Source organism: Drosophila yakuba, chromosome 3R, assembly GCF_016746365.2.
Source record: "Drosophila yakuba strain Tai18E2 chromosome 3R, Prin_Dyak_Tai18E2_2.1, whole genome shotgun sequence".
NCBI lineage: Eukaryota > Metazoa > Arthropoda > Insecta > Diptera > Drosophilidae > Drosophila > Drosophila yakuba.
Window position 1 is genome coordinate 6,774,852 of NC_052530.2, and position 16,730 is coordinate 6,791,581.

Below are 16,730 nucleotides of genomic sequence, written 5' to 3' on the forward strand. Positions count from 1 at the left end.
TAGAATAAAACTGAACTGAGTAATTCGTAATTTTGCAGCGTTCTGCAGAGGAGCACAATACATCCGGTGCAAATGGCCAGGCCATAGGCGCACCGCCGCTCAGCGGAGGCGAGCGCGAGATCACACTCAAACCGAAGGCTATCAAAGCACATCCGGTGCTGGAGAGCAACATGCTGTCATACACCCAGATGTCCATCTACACGCAGTACACTAGTCCCAAGAACCCAATCGGTGTAACACCATTCCAACCCACAGGCGAGCAAACCCCTGCTTTTTTGCAACACGACATTCCATACTAATCATATGGTTCCCCAAAATTTTGCTCTTCAGGCGGCGCTTTCAAATCGATGCCCATCAGCCCTAAGGGCAGCGGTGGCAAGCCTGAGGACGCTGGATCCCTGCAGCCACATATCAAGCAGGAGGACATCAAACAGGAGCCGCCATCGCCATACAAGCTGAACAATGGTTCGGGATCCGCCGCCGGAGGGGGCGTTGTTAGTGCTCCGCCACCGAACAGCGGAAGCGTCGGTGCCATCTTCAACTTCAATGTGCCAACAGCGACGGCTTTAAGTCAGAAGCAGTTTCACTACCCGATGCATCATCCCCATCGCAGTCCCACGGATCTTAGAGGTGAGTGCCATGTTCCTTGATGGGTTCGCCAAAGTAAGGCAGTTGTAAAGTGCATAAAATTGTAATTAGCCGTACAAGCTTAGCTCAAAGTAAGATTTGTTAACAACCGCCTTGAGGATGTTCAATAACCTGCTTTGGAGTTTAAATCGTATTATTCTGTTTTAAAATTATTGTATTTCGGACATATTATTTGAATATTTTATTTCATAATTTAAATTTTATTTAGCTAGATCTGGCATTATTTCTACTATGATTTGTTGACGTCGTATGATTTTTTAACCAGTATTTTGGCTTAAGTTGATGTGCCGAAAATCAATTTGGAGAAAATAAAATTGGAACATTCCCAGCACCTGCATAGATCGCCTCACGCCCAAGAACCACTCTTCATTTACCATTCGCAAGCTCATCTGCTAAGTTTTTCGAACAAAAGCTTTCTGCATAACATAACATCTTGTCTCTCTGTTTCTTTCACTTTCTATCTCACACATAATTAACACACCCCACTATTGTTCTTCCTTTGTCGCGCTGTCATTTGTGTCACTTCACACATAACAAAATCCATCGATCGCAGATGAAGAGAGGGATAGGGGAGAGATTACACAGGGGCCAAAGTCGGGGGAGGGTAACGAAAAGGATAAGCCGGTCTTGGATGATCAGGATCGAGACGAGGGCGAGGAGGAGGACGAAGACGAGGAGGACGACGACGAAGACGACGAGGATGATGAGCAGTTCATGCAGGAGTTGGCCAGTGTGAACGCCAGAGCTGGTTTCGACGACCTTGTCTCATATGCAATGCCTAAGGTCGTTATAACGCCCACCCCCACGCCACCGCCTGTGGCCACCATAGTGACCCCCATTAAGCGTAAGCAGTTCACCATCGTGCGATCCTTGACGCCGCTGCAGCCTTCGAACTCTCCGCACCAGCAGTTGAAGCATCTGCATCACCGTCGCGGGGAAACTCCGCCAACGGTCATCACACGCGTACCAACGCCCACCATCAATCACTTCACCATCATACGAACGCAACAACACTCACATTCCCATCCTCACAACACTCCGCCACCGTTGTTTTTTAAGCAGAAGGTTCAGGGTTCACCAGTGATTGCCAAGGTCACATCCACATTATCAGCATCATCATCCAACTCAGTCAGTAACGAAGCCCCTAATAAATTTTCTAATTTTCCAACACAACACCAAACAACAACCACTACAACAAAACCATGTAATACTAATAAAAATGCCACGCCAATCATACGAAAATTGTTGACGCTGCAAGAAGGAGGCGAACTAGGAGGAAGCCATAAGGGCACCGGACGAGCGGCGATCCTTTACGATGCTTTGGTCCTTGACACGTTACACGGTCAGGATGAGGAGGAGGCAGAAGATGAAGCGGACGGCGAAAGGCAGGAAAATCTAAAGGTGGCAGGCAAAGAGCAGGTTTCCACATCCCAACCTGCGACGATGCTGCTTATTACCGATGTCAACGCATACAATCAGCAACACGTTTCTGGCAACGCAGCAACCCCCGTATCGGAAGCAGCTACCCTTCGCCCAGTGTCCTTTATCAGTATTAATGCCTGTAATAAGATCACATTGCCAGCCAATGCCCGTATCCTGACTGCGGCCACGGCAACTGCCACGGCAGCTGGAGCAGCAGTTAGTAGTCATGCGGGAGCAACTCTTACTGTGATGACAAAGGCGTCGGCGGCAACAAATCAAAGTAGTAATAATGCTAGCGATATAACCATCACAGCAGCAACGGCTGCTCCCGTGTCCTCCAGTGGCTCTAGCATTTTCATGATAAACTCAACCACAATTCCTTCTTCATCATCCAATTCCACAGCTGCCCACCAGGCGTGTGTGCCATCGTCGCCAGCTGGCATGGGATTGGGGCATGCGGCCAACATTGCCACGCCTCCAGCATCGGCGCCTGCCCAGATCATGGGAGGCGGTCCAGCCAGTCAGAAAATGTTTTTCGCCATGAGTCATCCGGTAAGCAATATTAATATACACTGGTAGTCAGCACTTGAATACTAATCATTACATGGTTTAGTATACGTTGCTGCAGCGTTCCCACCAACCAGGCACTCCCAGCTTAGAGCACCTGCAGCTGGATGCGTTTGCGCCAGGAGGTTACACCTTGAGGAACCACAATGGACTGTCTTCTCTGCCGCCGCCCGTAAGTGCGCAACCCACGATGTTGCTACATGGATACACGCCCAGCCATAGCGCCGAACCACCAGCTAGATCGCCTTCGTACAAGTCGATGCCCTCTACTCCAAAATCGGCCACATATCTCATGAGTGCGCCACCGGAGCGGGGCATGGATGGGGGAATGAGTGGATGTGCATCAGCAGCGGCAAGCGGAGGAGATGAGAGCGACATGGACGCGGATGGCCAGCAATTTATTTTGGCACCCACACCTGCGCAATTGGGTCGAGCTCCACTGCAGAGGCGTAAGAATCTATGTAAGTAATCTTCAGAAGATCACATTATAATTTCGAAGCATAGACTAACCAAGTTTCTTAATTCATACAGCACAAAGCAAGTCAGAGAGCAATGTCTCCTTTGACGGTAATCTGGGGACCAGCAATGGACAGCACATTAGTCGCAAGCTGCACTCACCCACAATGATGGAATCGTCATCGCCCATCATAGGCCACGTGAACAGCAGTAACCTCAGCTCGGCCCTCCCCACGCCCACGTCCTCGACAACGACACCAAACAGTGATGAGCAACTGCCACTGACGCCGACAACCAGCTGCAGTAATAGTCACATAAATCAGCAGCCAAAGTCACCGATGAAAGGAGCTCCAGGATCAACGGCAGCGGCCCTGAAAAAAAAGAACGATGAGATGAATAAGTAAGAAGATGATATTTTTCTTTTGATTCATTTTTCTAACGCCTATACATTTGTGATCACAGCAGTGTGCTCAAGCAGGTCGATTTTGAGAAGAAGTACAAGGCCCTGCCGCAGTTCCAGCCTGAGGATTGCCAGTCGCCTAGTGCCATCGCTGTGCCCTCTTCGCCGCGCGTCTACGGTACGAATTACCGCAAGAAGAACACGGCTCCGCCACCAGTTCAAAAGCTAAGTGAGTTTTAAATTGGAAAATCCAGTTAACGCAATGTACTATGACTATCATATTCCCAATAATGTCCAGTGTGCGAGGACGACTCTATTGACGAACCAGCATCGGCACCGCCTACGACCACCCAGCGATTCTTCGGTCCGGACTTTAACAACGAACTAAAGGGTAAGCTTAATTCAAATAAATCTGTATATAGCTTTATAGACTCTGATTTCTGTTAAGGGGACCACATTTGAATGAGTTTGAATTATACCTTTACCTTTATTTTCAAATACCTAATGAAGACGAACGCCTTGCAGAACTGGAGAGCTCTGACCAAACGGGACGCTCACCCAGGACGCCAAAGACACCGCTTCAAAGCGCCCGGTCCGATGCCAGTGAGAAAGGACACCGTAAGGTCCTGGAGACGCGACGCAGCCTGGTCTTGCAGTTGTTTGCCGAGCACGGCAACTTCCCCACTGCCCAGGCCACTATGGCCTTTCAGGTAAGTTGTCCGCACATTTTTTTAATTCTTTAACTCATAATTGTGCTTATTCCAATCTACAGTCTAAGCACAGCGATGTCTTTCCGCGCAAGCAAGATCTGCAGCTGAAGATAAGAGAAGTGCGTCAAAAGCTGCTGGGCCAAGCATCCTGCACTCCACACTCGGCGGGCCCCAACACACCGTCTGATTCCAACTCGTCGTCGACCACATTGAGTGCCAGTAGCACCAGCTTGAATATGCAGGCCACCAGTGCAGGTAATTAGAAGCAATTTTTATACCCGTTACTCGTAGAGTAAAAGGGTATACTATATTCGTTGAAAAGTATATAACAGGCAGAAGGAAGCGTTTCTGACCATATAAAGTATATATAGTTTTGATCAGGATCAATAGCCGAGTCGATATGACCATGTCCGTCTGTCCATCTGTCTGTCTGTCCGTCCGTATGAACGCTGAGATCTCAGGAACTACAAAAGCTAGAAAGTTTAGACTAAGCATACAAACTCCAGAGACATAGACGCAGCGCAAGTTTGTCGGTTCATGTTGCCACGCCCACTCTAACGCCTACAAACCGACCAAAGCTGCTACGCCCACACTTTTAAAAAATGTTTTAATATTTTTTCATTTTTCCATTAGTCTTGTAAATTTCTATCGATTTGCCCAAAAACTTTCTGCCTCGCCCACTCTAACGCCTACAAACCGCCAAATACTGTCAGTGTTTAAGACTCTCCTTCTCCCTTCCACTATCTGAGTAACGGGTATCAGATAGTCAGGGAACTCGACTATAGCGTTCTCACTTGTTTTATATAGATGCGTCTCTTGATTTAAAAATTAAGCGAATTAAATTTCTAATAAAGCAGTTTTAATGTAGCTGAACTGTTTTTTGCGCTTGTTGTTTATTTATTTTTTGTTTTTAGGTTAAATAGAAATGTTTTAAGTTTAATTTTAATTTGGTTTCCATTTCCCAACGAAAACATTGTACAGATGTTTTTCAATATTACTGAATAACAGGTGGCCACCAACAACAGCACTCTGAGCTGCAGCCCCATCCCGCCACCAACGTCACTGAATCTGATGCCAAGTACAAGTAATTTGGAGTGGAAAAGGACGAGAAGATTGGCGGGAACAGAACAAGACAACAGATTGTTTGCTGCAAGTGACAAAATTACTTAAGGATAGTAAACGAATCGACAACAAGAATTGCAGCAACGCAGACTCACAAAACGAAACGGATATACAAAAAAGCTTACACTTAGCAAACGCTCATGCATCAGATGCGTGGTTAACTAGTTTTTATTATTATCAGCTAATAGCAAGAAAGCAACATACAGAGAATAGATAAAATTACAAATTTTTAATTACAATAGGCATACAAAATATGTACAAGCAACGTAATTTGTGAGTCGAAACTGATTACAAATGAATTTATTAAGCAGCTTAATAAATCAGATGCAACCGACACAAAGGAGAGGTAGAAATTTTGATGAAAATTTGAACTTTTGAAGCACATATGAAGTACATACATACATAGAAAACATACATAATCGAAAGATTGTATAATCCCCGCGTAAAGGCTTAGGTTTTAATTTACAGGCAAAACTGCGACCAACAAATTGGAAGAGCAAAAAAAAACTACGGAAATAGAAGTTAAGCTTCAACTTAAATTGCACATTAATTTTGAAGTGTATCAAGCACAAGCAAAGAATTGTATAAATCAAACAGTAAGAAACTTGAAATAAACACTGTAGTTGTATTGTATATTTAGTAATAACATTTTTAACGAGAACAATCCCCTCAAAACACCCACACTAACACCCAATCGCACACATCCAAATGCTTTTAAACTGTTTGCTTTTGTTCTTAAAGCTTATGCAACAAAAACCTTTTTAAATTGTATGTACATTTCCTTGAATTGGCTTTTTACACTGTTGTCTAATTGAATTATAATTTATATATATTTTTATTTTAGTATAGCCTGTTTTTAAATTGTACACATACCGAAAAATAAACTCTAAAAAGAAAATAATTAAAAACCATTTATTACCGGCGATTGAAAGAAAACAAACAAGAGAGAGAATGAGAGAACTAACTGTCTTCCACTGTTGCTGCAATATACTATTTAATATTGTTTACCATTTCGGTTCATTTAAATTTAGTTGTATATTAATGTTTTAAGTATGTGACTGCATTTTATTCATATGCAAATTCTGTTCTTTGTGAGTTGTTTATTATTAAATGTTGTCGCTGATTTACATATGTGTTTAAATATTTATAATTTAAGAACTTTGCCTAAAATGTCATGCATTGTTGCCAGTCTCACTTTCATGTGTTTTTTCCGAAGAAGCAGCAGTTACCAGAATTTCGACAAATTAAAAATAATATCATCGCAGATATACACTCAAAATACACAAAAATAATCTAGGTACGCAAAAAGTTTTAGTATAAATATACACGTTATAGTTATAACAATCATTTAAAATATGCAATAAATAAATTCATCAAAAACAACACGTGAATTAATATGAATGCCACTTTCATTAATGCTGGACGCTGCAAAAAAAAAATAAATTAGCCAGAATGATACAAAATCAACAAATTTGTAAAATTTAAAATCAACTCACTTAGTCGTTTATATTTTTTTAGATTTGTGTTTAATAATAATTTAATTATATTTTCTTTATGACGATAAGTTTTAAATACCTATTAGTTATGTGTAATAATTAGTGAACAAACAAAATTTTATATTTTATAAAAAGCGAATGGCCGTAAACTGTAGCGTGTTAACGTTAAAAAATAAAAACAAAAATAAAACCAAGTTTATAAGCATATTTGAGCCAACGTGTAAACTTAATTGTACAAGAAACACACTGAAGTTTAATTTTTATTTTCACAAACTCCTGAACTTCTCCCCCCAGCAAGCAATCTTGTGCCAATGACAAAGCTAAACTACAATACTTAAATATTGAACCCTCATGAAGCTAAGTAAAAATCTTTGTCAATTTGGTCAAGTGATGGCAAAATAAAAACTTTTTGACCTGTACCAAGTTCGAGAACGTATACAAAATAATTAACTAATACAGCAACGAACCTTTGTGGCGATTAGCATTTCGGACTAAGAAAATTAATGACAGGAACTACTAAACAACCTTTGGCAATTACAAGAAAGAGAACAAAAATGAAACAAACTCAGTCAGCAAACACACAACAAAAAAGGCGTTTCGGATACAAAATTCTAAAATTCAGGTATTACAAAGAAAACAAAAATACAGATAGTGTTGTATAATGTTAAAAACAATTTTTGAACAGAGTAAAAATGAAAGATGAACTATTTAGCTATTTATACAAATGAGGCAAGTGAGTAAACTTTGGGAGTATAAAAAATGTAAAATTTATAAGGTGCTTTTATAACCAAATATTTGGTAGAGAAGCCAAGGACCTCCTCTCCCACATTAATATATAAATATACATATATTTTTCTCGAAGGGCAACCACTGTATTTTAAAATACTTTTAAACGAAGGCGATTTAGAAAAAAAGCCCAAAATGGGTTGGGTTACATCACTTGTAATTCAGTTGTGAGCGATTCGCACATTTTGACGATAATGGAGGATGTGTTTTTTATAGTTTTTAATCGAGAAAGTCATTTCCAACCGTATCTGAACTCTCCTCAATACATAGAGCTAAAATATACATCTAAATACATTGGATTGATGACATCTCTAGTGGCAATCGGGGTTACACACTGTTGTTTGCGGTTTGTTTAGTTAATTGTTAAAAGGTATTCGGAAACCGAAAAATATTTTAAAAACGCGGCGATTGAGTTTTGTAGTCAATATTTGGACTTATAATTTGCAATTGACTTTAGAAAGCTTTGTAAAATATTAACAAAAGAAGGTATATATATACATATATATATATAACTTATTTGTGAAGTAAAGTAATAAGCCAGTTAATGTGAAACATATTTTGTAAGCCACGAAACATTTAAGACAAATAACGAATATTTAATTAATATACAAGATACAAATACGAACACAAACAGGATAGCTTAAAAAATACAAAATTTCTAAGCATTGAAACGTGCAAATCTCATCCGATCGTTAAGAACACGCCTGAGACTGGGGCTGTTAGAAGAAAGAATTTTATTGTTAGGATCCATCTTAGGAGGAGGGAGTGCGTGGCCCCGCACCTCGAAGACAAACGGTCATCACCAACAATCCACATACACTCAAAACACAAACATATACTATATGTATAAATAAATATATACGACGATTAATTTATTGAATAAAAGAGAAATAAACATTCATAATTTATGAAAAGTCTTTTATATTTATTGTGGGGTGTAAATAACTATCTATTATTTTCCCATTTTTAAATTCAAAAATCCTTATGCGGTTCAACAGTACTTTGGAGATGTACATATTAGCGCTAATCAGCGAATTTATTATTATTATTATAAATTGGGCAAGTAATAATATAAACACATAAAGTTACATAAAAATAAATAAGCTATGTATATAATTTATTAAGACTACCCATATTGTTCGATAGGCCACCGCTGATCATAACCACTTCACTTCGATTCCGCCACCTCCACAGGCACCTCCTGGAATATACTTCGCGCTGAGGATAACACACTTATATCTGCGCAGTTTATAAAGGTTTCCTGGGCTCCACAGCCCATGGCGCCCGTCCCATCCTCACAAACACCCCAATTATTTCCTGCCGTGTAAGTCCAGCGCAATACGCAGTGAATGCAGTTGAGATCGTTGGGAAGCTTTACAGTTACTGGGATATCGCCAGTGGTTGTGTTGATGTAGTATTTCTGGCTACCATCGGTGAAATTTAAAGGATATTGATTAAAGCAATCCTCCGACTCGCTGCCATTTTCGTCCAAATTGCATATATTGAACCGAAAGTAGCCCAGATGATTGACCGTGATCTTAACATTTACTTCCGCCTCAGCTACGCCGGCAAAGCTCTTTACAATCACTCCACTGCCATATTTTCCACCGAACTCATTGGGTCGCGGCTGCTCCAGGCTCCAATCATCTCCGCAAAGTCCACAATTTCCCTCATTTTCGGTTTGTTTCTAAAGGGTTAAAAACATTAAATGAGCTGCATAGAGTATTTTTTGAAGGATCTCCTACCCAGAATCCCCCGCAATATAATGCATTGTCATCGTAATTTGTTGGCGCCGAGGAATCGTATCGCCAACGGGAGGATCTTCCGGTTGGACTTAACATCATCCCATGGCCATCCAATTCAACCATCCAATTTAAAAAGCCTATACTTAGAAACAAGATAAATTGATAGGTATTCATTTTCGTATCACTTTCTTTGTGACCAACATCGAACTGTTCTTGGGCTTATATAGGTCTATTTTCCCAAACCTTATCAGTTGCCGGGCAGTTTATGTTTGTTTTTGATTTTACGCCTAATAACCGTGAATGCATCTTATCGGCTCATAATCTTATTTTGGTTTATGACTATTGGAAGGTAAAATTTGGGAGAATTCCTTATATCTGAAATTGGAATTGCTATAACACGTATGACACATCTAAGCAATACGCAAAATTTTGGTAACTTAATCATAAAAACTTGGAGGACTTGTTTATTGGCCTATTATTATTTAGCCCACCAATGCCATTTTGATAGAAGTTCAAAGGCATAAAAAACTTTTCACGTTTTCGCAAAACTTGTTAGCCAAGGTCAAAGATTTTTAAGTGCAATAGTACCAACAGCGGAAAGAGAATTGATTAAAAATCTGTTTATAAAATAAGACAGAACTATGTAGTCAGGTTCCTAGAACAAGGTCTCTAAAATCTACATGCTCAATATATGTATATGTAGGCGTTATATATATGGGCGTGGCAGAAAGTTTTTTGACAAATCGATAGAAAATTACAAGAATAATACAAAAATGAAAAAAATTTCAAAACATTTTTCAAAAGTGTGGGCGTGGCAGTTTTGGGCGGTTTGTAGACGTTAGAGTGGACGTGGCAAAAAGTTTTTTGGTAAATCGATAGAAAATTACAAGACTAATTTTTTTTTTTTTAAATTAATTAACATCTTTATTTAATATTATTCAGGAACAGGTCAATTAAAGCCTTTAACCTAAATGTTGTCTTAAGTAAATAATCTCTTAATTATAAAATATAATTTGTTTTCATCTTAATATATAGGAATAGGTCAAATTTCGAGTAGTGAGGTTTCAGGTAAATAATATATTCATACTATCATCTTAGAAGCAGCCCAAAATGTCTTCTTTTGAGCCTGCGAATTGGGATAGCCCCCTGTAATCTCCGGGCGAGACGATTACGGTGGGCAGTTAGTCGGTCGTTGTATCTGCTTGAGAAGAACGAGATTTGGTCTTCAACAAGGCTCAGGTTTAAATCATTGTGAAGCGTTTGGCCGCTAACGAACCAGTCACAGCCAGTGATTTGTCTTAATGTTTTGTTCTGGACGGTTTGGAATCGTTTACGGTGGGACGCAGCCGCCACTCCCCAAATTTGGATGCCGTATCTCCAAGTAGGTGCGATAATTTGCTGATAAATCTGACGCTTGCATCTTAAAGGTAGTTTGCTTTTCTTATTTAGCATCCAGAATAGTTGGTTACGCTTTAGGTTGCACATTTTGACGACTCTGGCAATATGATCTCGGAAGGTTAGGCGTTTGTCCAGTGTGAGGCCTAGGTATTTCGCCTTAGTTGCTTGCTCTATGTCCACATTATTAATGTGTACCGCAGGAGTTGTTTTACGGCGTAACGTAAAGCAAACGTTTACGCATTTGCTTTCGTTAATTTTGATGTTGTTCGCCATGGCCCATTTCTCGAATTCGTTGAGATAAGTTTGCAGCATTTGTGACGACTCGGTCTCACTGTTCGAGGAGCTGAGAAAGCAGACGTCGTCAGCGAAGCTGGCCAGCAGCATTTTGCTGTTGTCATAGGTCATTTCATAATAGCTTGGCTTGGGGATGTCTGCTGTATAGATGGAGTAAAGTATCGGTCCTAAGACGCTTCCTTGAGGTACGCCAGCTGCAATGGCAACATTTACAGAGGTTGCGTCTCTGGACTGGACGCAAAACTCTCTGTTTGTGAGAAACGATCTGATGAGCTCAAACAGGTTGGCTGGCAGCGCTGTTTTGACTTTGGCTAGTAGTCCCGGGATCCAAACTCTATCAAATGCCTGTTGAATATCGAGGAAGATTCCGTTGCAGTATTCTTTATGGTCATAGGCCTTCAGGATATGATTGACTACACGGTGCAGTTGCTCAATCGTACTGTGGCCAGCTCTGAATCCGAATTGGTGCATTGGGATAGTATCATTGTCTTCTAGATGTATTATAAGTCGGGAAGCTATCAGCCTTTCCATTACCTTCGATAAGGAGGGCAGGAGACTGATAGGCCGGTAGGAGCTTGGATCCTGTTCCGGCTTCCCTGGCTTTAGAATCATACTGATTCTAGCACTCTTCCATTTTTTGGGAAAGTATTGCACTCTAAGTATCGCATTGAATATCAATGTGATAAGTAATAGTGCTCTCTTGGGAAGGATTTTAAGTACTGCGTTGCTTATTAGGTCGTGACCTGGCGCCTTTCGTCTTTTGAGGGTACGTATCATGTTTGAGACTTCTTCCAGACGGATAGGTCTTATTGGAGGTGACATCTGGAATGGGCGCTGTAGTACTTCGTTTATACTGTTGATATCCCCCTCGGATGCGAAATTAAACGCAGTGAATCTGTCGCCAAGGTGTTCCGCAAATGTTTGTACTTGCTCTTCTAAGGAGCGACACCAGTTACCATTGCTGTTCTTCAGAGGCGTAACTTTCTGTGGCATTCTTTTTACTTTTTTGGTAAAGGACCACATATTAAAAGTGGAATCATTAGAATAATCCATATTGGTTAGCATATGTTCGAATTGCGCATTTTTCAATTCAGCCATGGCAACGTGAAGCTCTCTGGCGCATCTATGCCATTGAGCTTTATCCTCAGGACTGTGCGTTCGAATATAACGTCTTCTCAGTGCTCTCTTACGGACTAGCATCTCTGCAATGGTTGGATCAAATCTATTCGAGTGGCGTATGAGGGCTCTGCTATGATTATTTACAGTGTGCATGTTTGCACTCCTCGCCGCATTTGTCACATTGGTAGTGAAGAGGTCTACCGCGTCGTCAATTTCAGCAGCAGAGTTGATCTTAATGTTAAGGCGTATCGATCTACATAGTTCTTCCTTGAAAACAGCTACATTTGTGTGTTTGCTAAGAAGTTGCCTACGTTGAGTGCATTGTGTGGCTTCTGTTTTTAATGTAGTGATGAGAGACAGGTGGTCCGATTCAAGGTCCCAGCTGTCTCTGATGTTTAGCTTGTCGTGTGGAATGTTGCGATAGATTGCAAAGTCTAAACAGGATGGTCTTCGATTTAATGCGCTTTGATAGTATGTTGGTGCTCCAGTCGCCAGGATGTTGGCGTTAATTGAGTTGACGCTAGCGGCAAGTAAGTTACCTCGGTGACAGGTGATCGCAGAACCCCACCATGGATGTTTTGCGTTCCAGTCTCCGCTGATGAATGATCTTGGAAAGTTGAAGTTAGCGAATATGTCATCAAATTCTGATTGAGTCCAGCTGAAGTTTGGAGGGCAGTAGATTGATCCGATGAATATTTGTTCTATACATGTTTGGATTTTGGCACCCACGATTTGGACTGATTGTAATGTCATTAGAAAACAAGAGAGAACGCTATAGTCGAGTTCCCCGACTATCTGATACCCGTTACTCAGCTAGTGGAAGGGAAAAGGAGAGTCTTAAACACAGTTTTTGGCGGTTTGTAGGCGTTATAGTGGTCGTGGCAGAACGTTTCTTGGCAAATCGATAGAAATTCACAAGACCAATATAAAAATGAAAAAATATCAAAACATTTTTCAAAAGTGTGGGCGTATCAGCTTTGGGCGGTTTAAGGGCGTTAGAGTGGGCGTGGCAGAACGTTTCTTGGCAAATCGATAGAAATTCACAAGACCAATATAAAAATGAAAAAAAATCAAAACATTTTTCAAAAGTGTGGGCGTATCAGCTTTGGGCGGTTTGAGGGCGTTAGAGTGGGCGTGGCAAAAAGTTTTTTGGTAAATCGATAGAAAATTACAAGACTAATACAAAAATGAAAAAATTTCAAAACATTTTTCAAAAGTGTGGGCGTGGCAGTTTTGGGCGGTTTGTGGGCGTTAGAATGGGCGTGGCAACATGAATCGACAAACTTGCGCTGCTTCTATGTCTCTGGAGTTTGTATGCTTAATCTTAACTTTCTAGCTTTTGTAGTTCCTGAGATCTCGACATTCATACGGACGGACAGAAGGACAGACGGACGGACGGACAGACGGACATGGCCAGATCGACTCGGCTATTGATCCTGATCAAGAATATATATGCTTGATATGGTCGGAAACGCTTCCTTCTGCCTGTTACATACTTTTCAACGAATCTCGTATACCCTGTTACTCTACGAGTAACGGGTATAATTATGCTACAGTTAAAACGACGAGATCTCTGCAACTATATCAACTATGTCTGTGGAAATACGGACTTCATATGTTGCACCATGCTGGTAAATTGTCTCCTTTGCAACCGAACAACTAAAATCTTTACAACGCCGACGTTGGCGATGTAGCAGTATTATTGCTATTTTTTAATAATCTGTATTATTTTCATTGCTGACTTTTTAGGTCAAGACCCTGCAGCAATGCTGTATAGCTAAGGGCTGAAGAACAGTCTAGCCTTGTTATTTTGGAAAGTACTCTGCGAAAGCTAAATTGTGATTTATAAAATCTTTTTTGGCATAGTTTTGGGCTTACTTTATTAATAAAACGAATAAATTTTTTAAAGTGAGTTCATATATAATAAAAGGGAAATGAAACCAGAATTGTATAATAAGAAACAGCTTCACGGACCGAAAAGACTAATATTTATAATGTTCACTCATTTATTTATATAACTTTGGCTGACTATTTGGCTTATAGCATTCTCAGAAATAAATGGCAGTTCGTAATATTTCAGCCTGGATTTTCAGGCGACCTCGACGGGAGCCACTGGCTCTGCACCACTGACCAATTCCTTGACCAAATTGCGACCCCAGTTGATGCTTACATCGGCGCAGTTCTTAAAGGTTTCCTGGGGGCCACAACCCAAGGCTCCGTTTCCGGAACTATCGCAGATGCCCCAGTTGTTGGCTGGAATATACAAGAGGTTTAATTAATTTTCACTTAAGCTCCACTTTTGTTCTGGCCACCACTCACCACCCACATAGGTCCAGCGGAGGACGCAGTGAGAGCAGGTAAGACCCTCTGGCAGCATCGCTGTCACGTCGAATTCGCCGCTCTGGACGCCGATGTGCAATTTATCGCTTCCATCGGGGAATCGCAGGCGGTTTTGCTCGAAGCACTCCTCCGACTCGCCACCGAAGGCGTCCAGGTTGCACAGGTGGAACTCGAAATGGCCCAAGTGGTTGGTGGTGATCTTCACGCCCACGGTGATGGAATTGCCTGCCACGTAGCTTCTGGTCACCACGCCAGCTCCTCCGATGCTACCTCCGATCTCGTTGGCACGGGGCTGGGCATCTAGGAAGTTGTCGCCGCACAGTCCACAGCGACCTCCATTGTTGGACTGCGTCTACGGGTTTACGAAAACAAATTTGATGTTAAAGGTTTTGGCGGTCCTCGCTTATATAGAATACAACATCTTTCCGTATCGAAATCATAATAATAATAATAATAATAATAAAAAAGTAAAAGCAAATACAGTAGTTAGGAACAACAAAAAGGGTTCTATAACACACCAAATAGTTTGGTAATAAAAATTATACGAAAAAGGATTTAAAATGAGTTACTCAATTAGTTACTTGGCAAACAGTTTTGCCATTCGCAGCACCCTATTGAAGAACAACATCATAGGTCCAAAGAGCTACGTCAATCTTCAAGTATCGTAGATATTTTCGGTTTCTCATCCAACTGGGGAGTCACTTACATACAATCCGCCGCAGAAGAGCTCGTTGTCGTTCCAGTTCTGGGGGGCGGATCCATCGTAGCGCCAACGGGAGGATCGACTGGGTGGGGACAGCATCATGCCGTGGCCGTCGATCTGCTGCAGCCCGATGGCCAGCAGCAAGGTAATGCTGAGCAGGTACTTCATGGTGTATATTTGGCTTTCACTTTCACAATGCCGCCCGTATGGACGCATTGCGTTTTATATGTGCTCCTGTCCAACTTATCAATCCCCCAGGGATCGAGAGTTTTACAGTAGCTCTCATGGCGATAAGAACGTGTGATAACACTCAGTATAAATAATAACAGTTCTGCAACTTCCTCCAACCCGTCCAAATCCGCAGAATCAACACTTCAGATAGACCCGATAGGATAACCATCTCCGAGTGCCATAATGAAGTATTTATAAAAATGTCGATTGACCATAAGGTATGTAGATTGAAGGTGGTCCGAATAGATACTGTTGAAATCCTAATCACAATCGTGCAATCTGAAGTTCGTTTATTGAATTAAGCGATCTCAGAATTGGTCATTGATTGTTTGTTTTGGATTAACGGCTTATCGGTCGGCAGTTTAAAATGTATTCCTTAATTTTTGATGAAAGCAAGTACATCTTGTTTTGCATTATTCTTATCATCTTTGCTAAGATATAGATCTATATCGCGGTTTGAAGACAGTTTTTTGGTAGAATGTGGGCGTTCGAGTGGGTGTGGCGGTCTTTATTGACGGAAGGATGGTAAATGGTTAATCCGCATATAAACTATGTAAGTATATCCCATATTGTAAAACGAATTCAGTGTTTTTTCTTCAACGTTCTGTATTTTTATACCCGTTACTCGTAGAGTAAAAGGGTATACTAGATTCTTTGAAAAGTATGAAACAGGTAGAAGAAAGCGTTTCAAACCACATTAAGGATATATAAGAGATATCAATAGTCGAGTCGATTTGGTCCTGTCCGTCTGTCGTGTGTATGAACGTCAAGATCTCAAGAACTATAAAAGCTAGAAGGACTAAACCTAGAGACGCAGCTTGTTGACCCATTTTGCAACGCCCACAAACTGCACAACTCTGCCACGCCCACACTTTTAAATAATGTTTTTATATTTTTTGATTTATAGTCTTGTAAACTTCTCTCCATTTGCCAAAAATCTCTTTGCCACGTCCAAAAAACATCCAAAAACGGTTGAAATTTCAGCTTCTCCTTCCACTGGGCGAGTAACGGGTATCTGATAGTCGGGGAACTCGACAACACCGTTCTCTCTTGTTCCTTTTACTTTTTACATTCTCGAGTTTTTAATACATTTTTTTTGCAATATTTAGCTCAATTATCTGGATATTTAAAATGAATTGACAAACTGCAAGAAATATAATAAATTAAAAAGTAAAACAAGTGCGACGTTACAACCCAAGCATGCCAAACTTATAAAAAAAATGTATAATTATATATTTGTTTAAAAATTACCGGAGTGCAAACCACTAACACTCGTTGGGTTATATTTTTTCA

The 16,730-nt window shown here is 40.9% G+C and overlaps 3 protein-coding genes and 1 long non-coding RNA gene across 18 annotated transcripts in view; 2 read left to right on the forward strand and 2 right to left on the reverse strand.

The window, feature by feature from the left end:
• The window catches only part of LOC6535784 (putative transcription factor capicua), a 44,072-nt gene extending 37,849 nt beyond the window's left edge, over positions 1 to 6,223 (forward strand). For 3 of the 15 annotated variants that reach the window (XM_039376534.2, XM_039376537.2, XM_039376543.2), the window contains 10 exons: positions 39 to 255; positions 331 to 630; positions 1,907 to 2,622; positions 2,684 to 3,098; positions 3,169 to 3,493; positions 3,556 to 3,722; positions 3,792 to 3,884; positions 4,004 to 4,203; positions 4,266 to 4,458; positions 5,212 to 6,223. In XM_039376534.2, coding sequence (XP_039232468.1) covers positions 39 to 255; positions 331 to 630; positions 1,907 to 2,622; positions 2,684 to 3,098; positions 3,169 to 3,493; positions 3,556 to 3,722; positions 3,792 to 3,884; positions 4,004 to 4,203; positions 4,266 to 4,458; positions 5,212 to 5,291 — 2,706 coding nt within the window. In that variant the 3' untranslated portion in view covers positions 5,292 to 6,223. Of the gene's footprint in view, positions 1 to 38; positions 256 to 330; positions 631 to 1,906; positions 2,623 to 2,683; positions 3,099 to 3,168; positions 3,494 to 3,555; positions 3,723 to 3,791; positions 3,885 to 4,003; positions 4,204 to 4,265; positions 4,459 to 5,184 lie in introns of all 15 variants that reach the window. The other 12 variants (XM_039376541.2, XM_039376545.2, XM_039376542.2 and 9 more) reach the window with 9 other exon arrangements.
• Positions 6,224 to 6,834: 611 nt separating this feature from the next.
• On the reverse strand, positions 6,835 to 9,733 carry LOC26535789. The gene is made up of 2 exons (XM_002096372.4): positions 9,353 to 9,733; positions 6,835 to 9,294 (listed from the first exon to the last, which is right to left on the reverse strand). The coding sequence occupies exons 1-2, from the start codon at positions 9,524 to 9,526 to the stop codon at positions 8,776 to 8,778; spliced, it is 693 nt and encodes a 230-aa protein (XP_002096408.1). The 5' UTR covers positions 9,527 to 9,733; the 3' UTR covers positions 6,835 to 8,775.
• Positions 9,734 to 13,647: 3,914 nt separating this feature from the next.
• Positions 13,648 to 14,067, forward strand: LOC120322035. The gene is made up of 2 exons (XR_005561795.1): positions 13,648 to 13,794; positions 13,913 to 14,067. It is a non-coding gene; the product is annotated as an uncharacterized LOC120322035 (long non-coding RNA).
• A 90-nt stretch (positions 14,068 to 14,157) lies between these two features.
• On the reverse strand, positions 14,158 to 16,537 carry LOC6535786. The gene is made up of 3 exons (XM_039376803.1): positions 15,210 to 16,537; positions 14,483 to 14,855; positions 14,158 to 14,416 (listed from the first exon to the last, which is right to left on the reverse strand). Exons 1-3 carry the CDS (start codon positions 15,420 to 15,422, stop codon positions 14,253 to 14,255), a joined length of 750 nt encoding a protein of 249 aa, XP_039232737.1. The 5' UTR covers positions 15,423 to 16,537; the 3' UTR covers positions 14,158 to 14,252.
• Between the last annotated feature and the right edge of the window lie 193 nt (positions 16,538 to 16,730).

Coding starts and splice junctions, on each gene's coding strand:
- LOC26535789 (XM_002096372.4), bottom strand. CDS start 9,526: ATGAATACCTATCAATTTATCTTGTTTCTAAGTATAGGCTTTTTAAAT. Junction 9,295..9,352: donor TATATTGCGGGGGATTCTGG/GTAGGAGATCCT, acceptor TTAACCCTTTAG/AAACAAACCGAAAATGAGGG.
- LOC6535786 (XM_039376803.1), bottom strand. CDS start 15,422: ATGCGTCCATACGGGCGGCATTGTGAAAGTGAAAGCCAAATATACACC. Junction 14,856..15,209: donor TCTTCTGCGGCGGATTGTAT/GTAAGTGACTCC, acceptor GTAAACCCGTAG/ACGCAGTCCAACAATGGAGG. Junction 14,417..14,482: donor CCGCTGGACCTATGTGGGTG/GTGAGTGGTGGC, acceptor TGTATATTCCAG/CCAACAACTGGGGCATCTGC.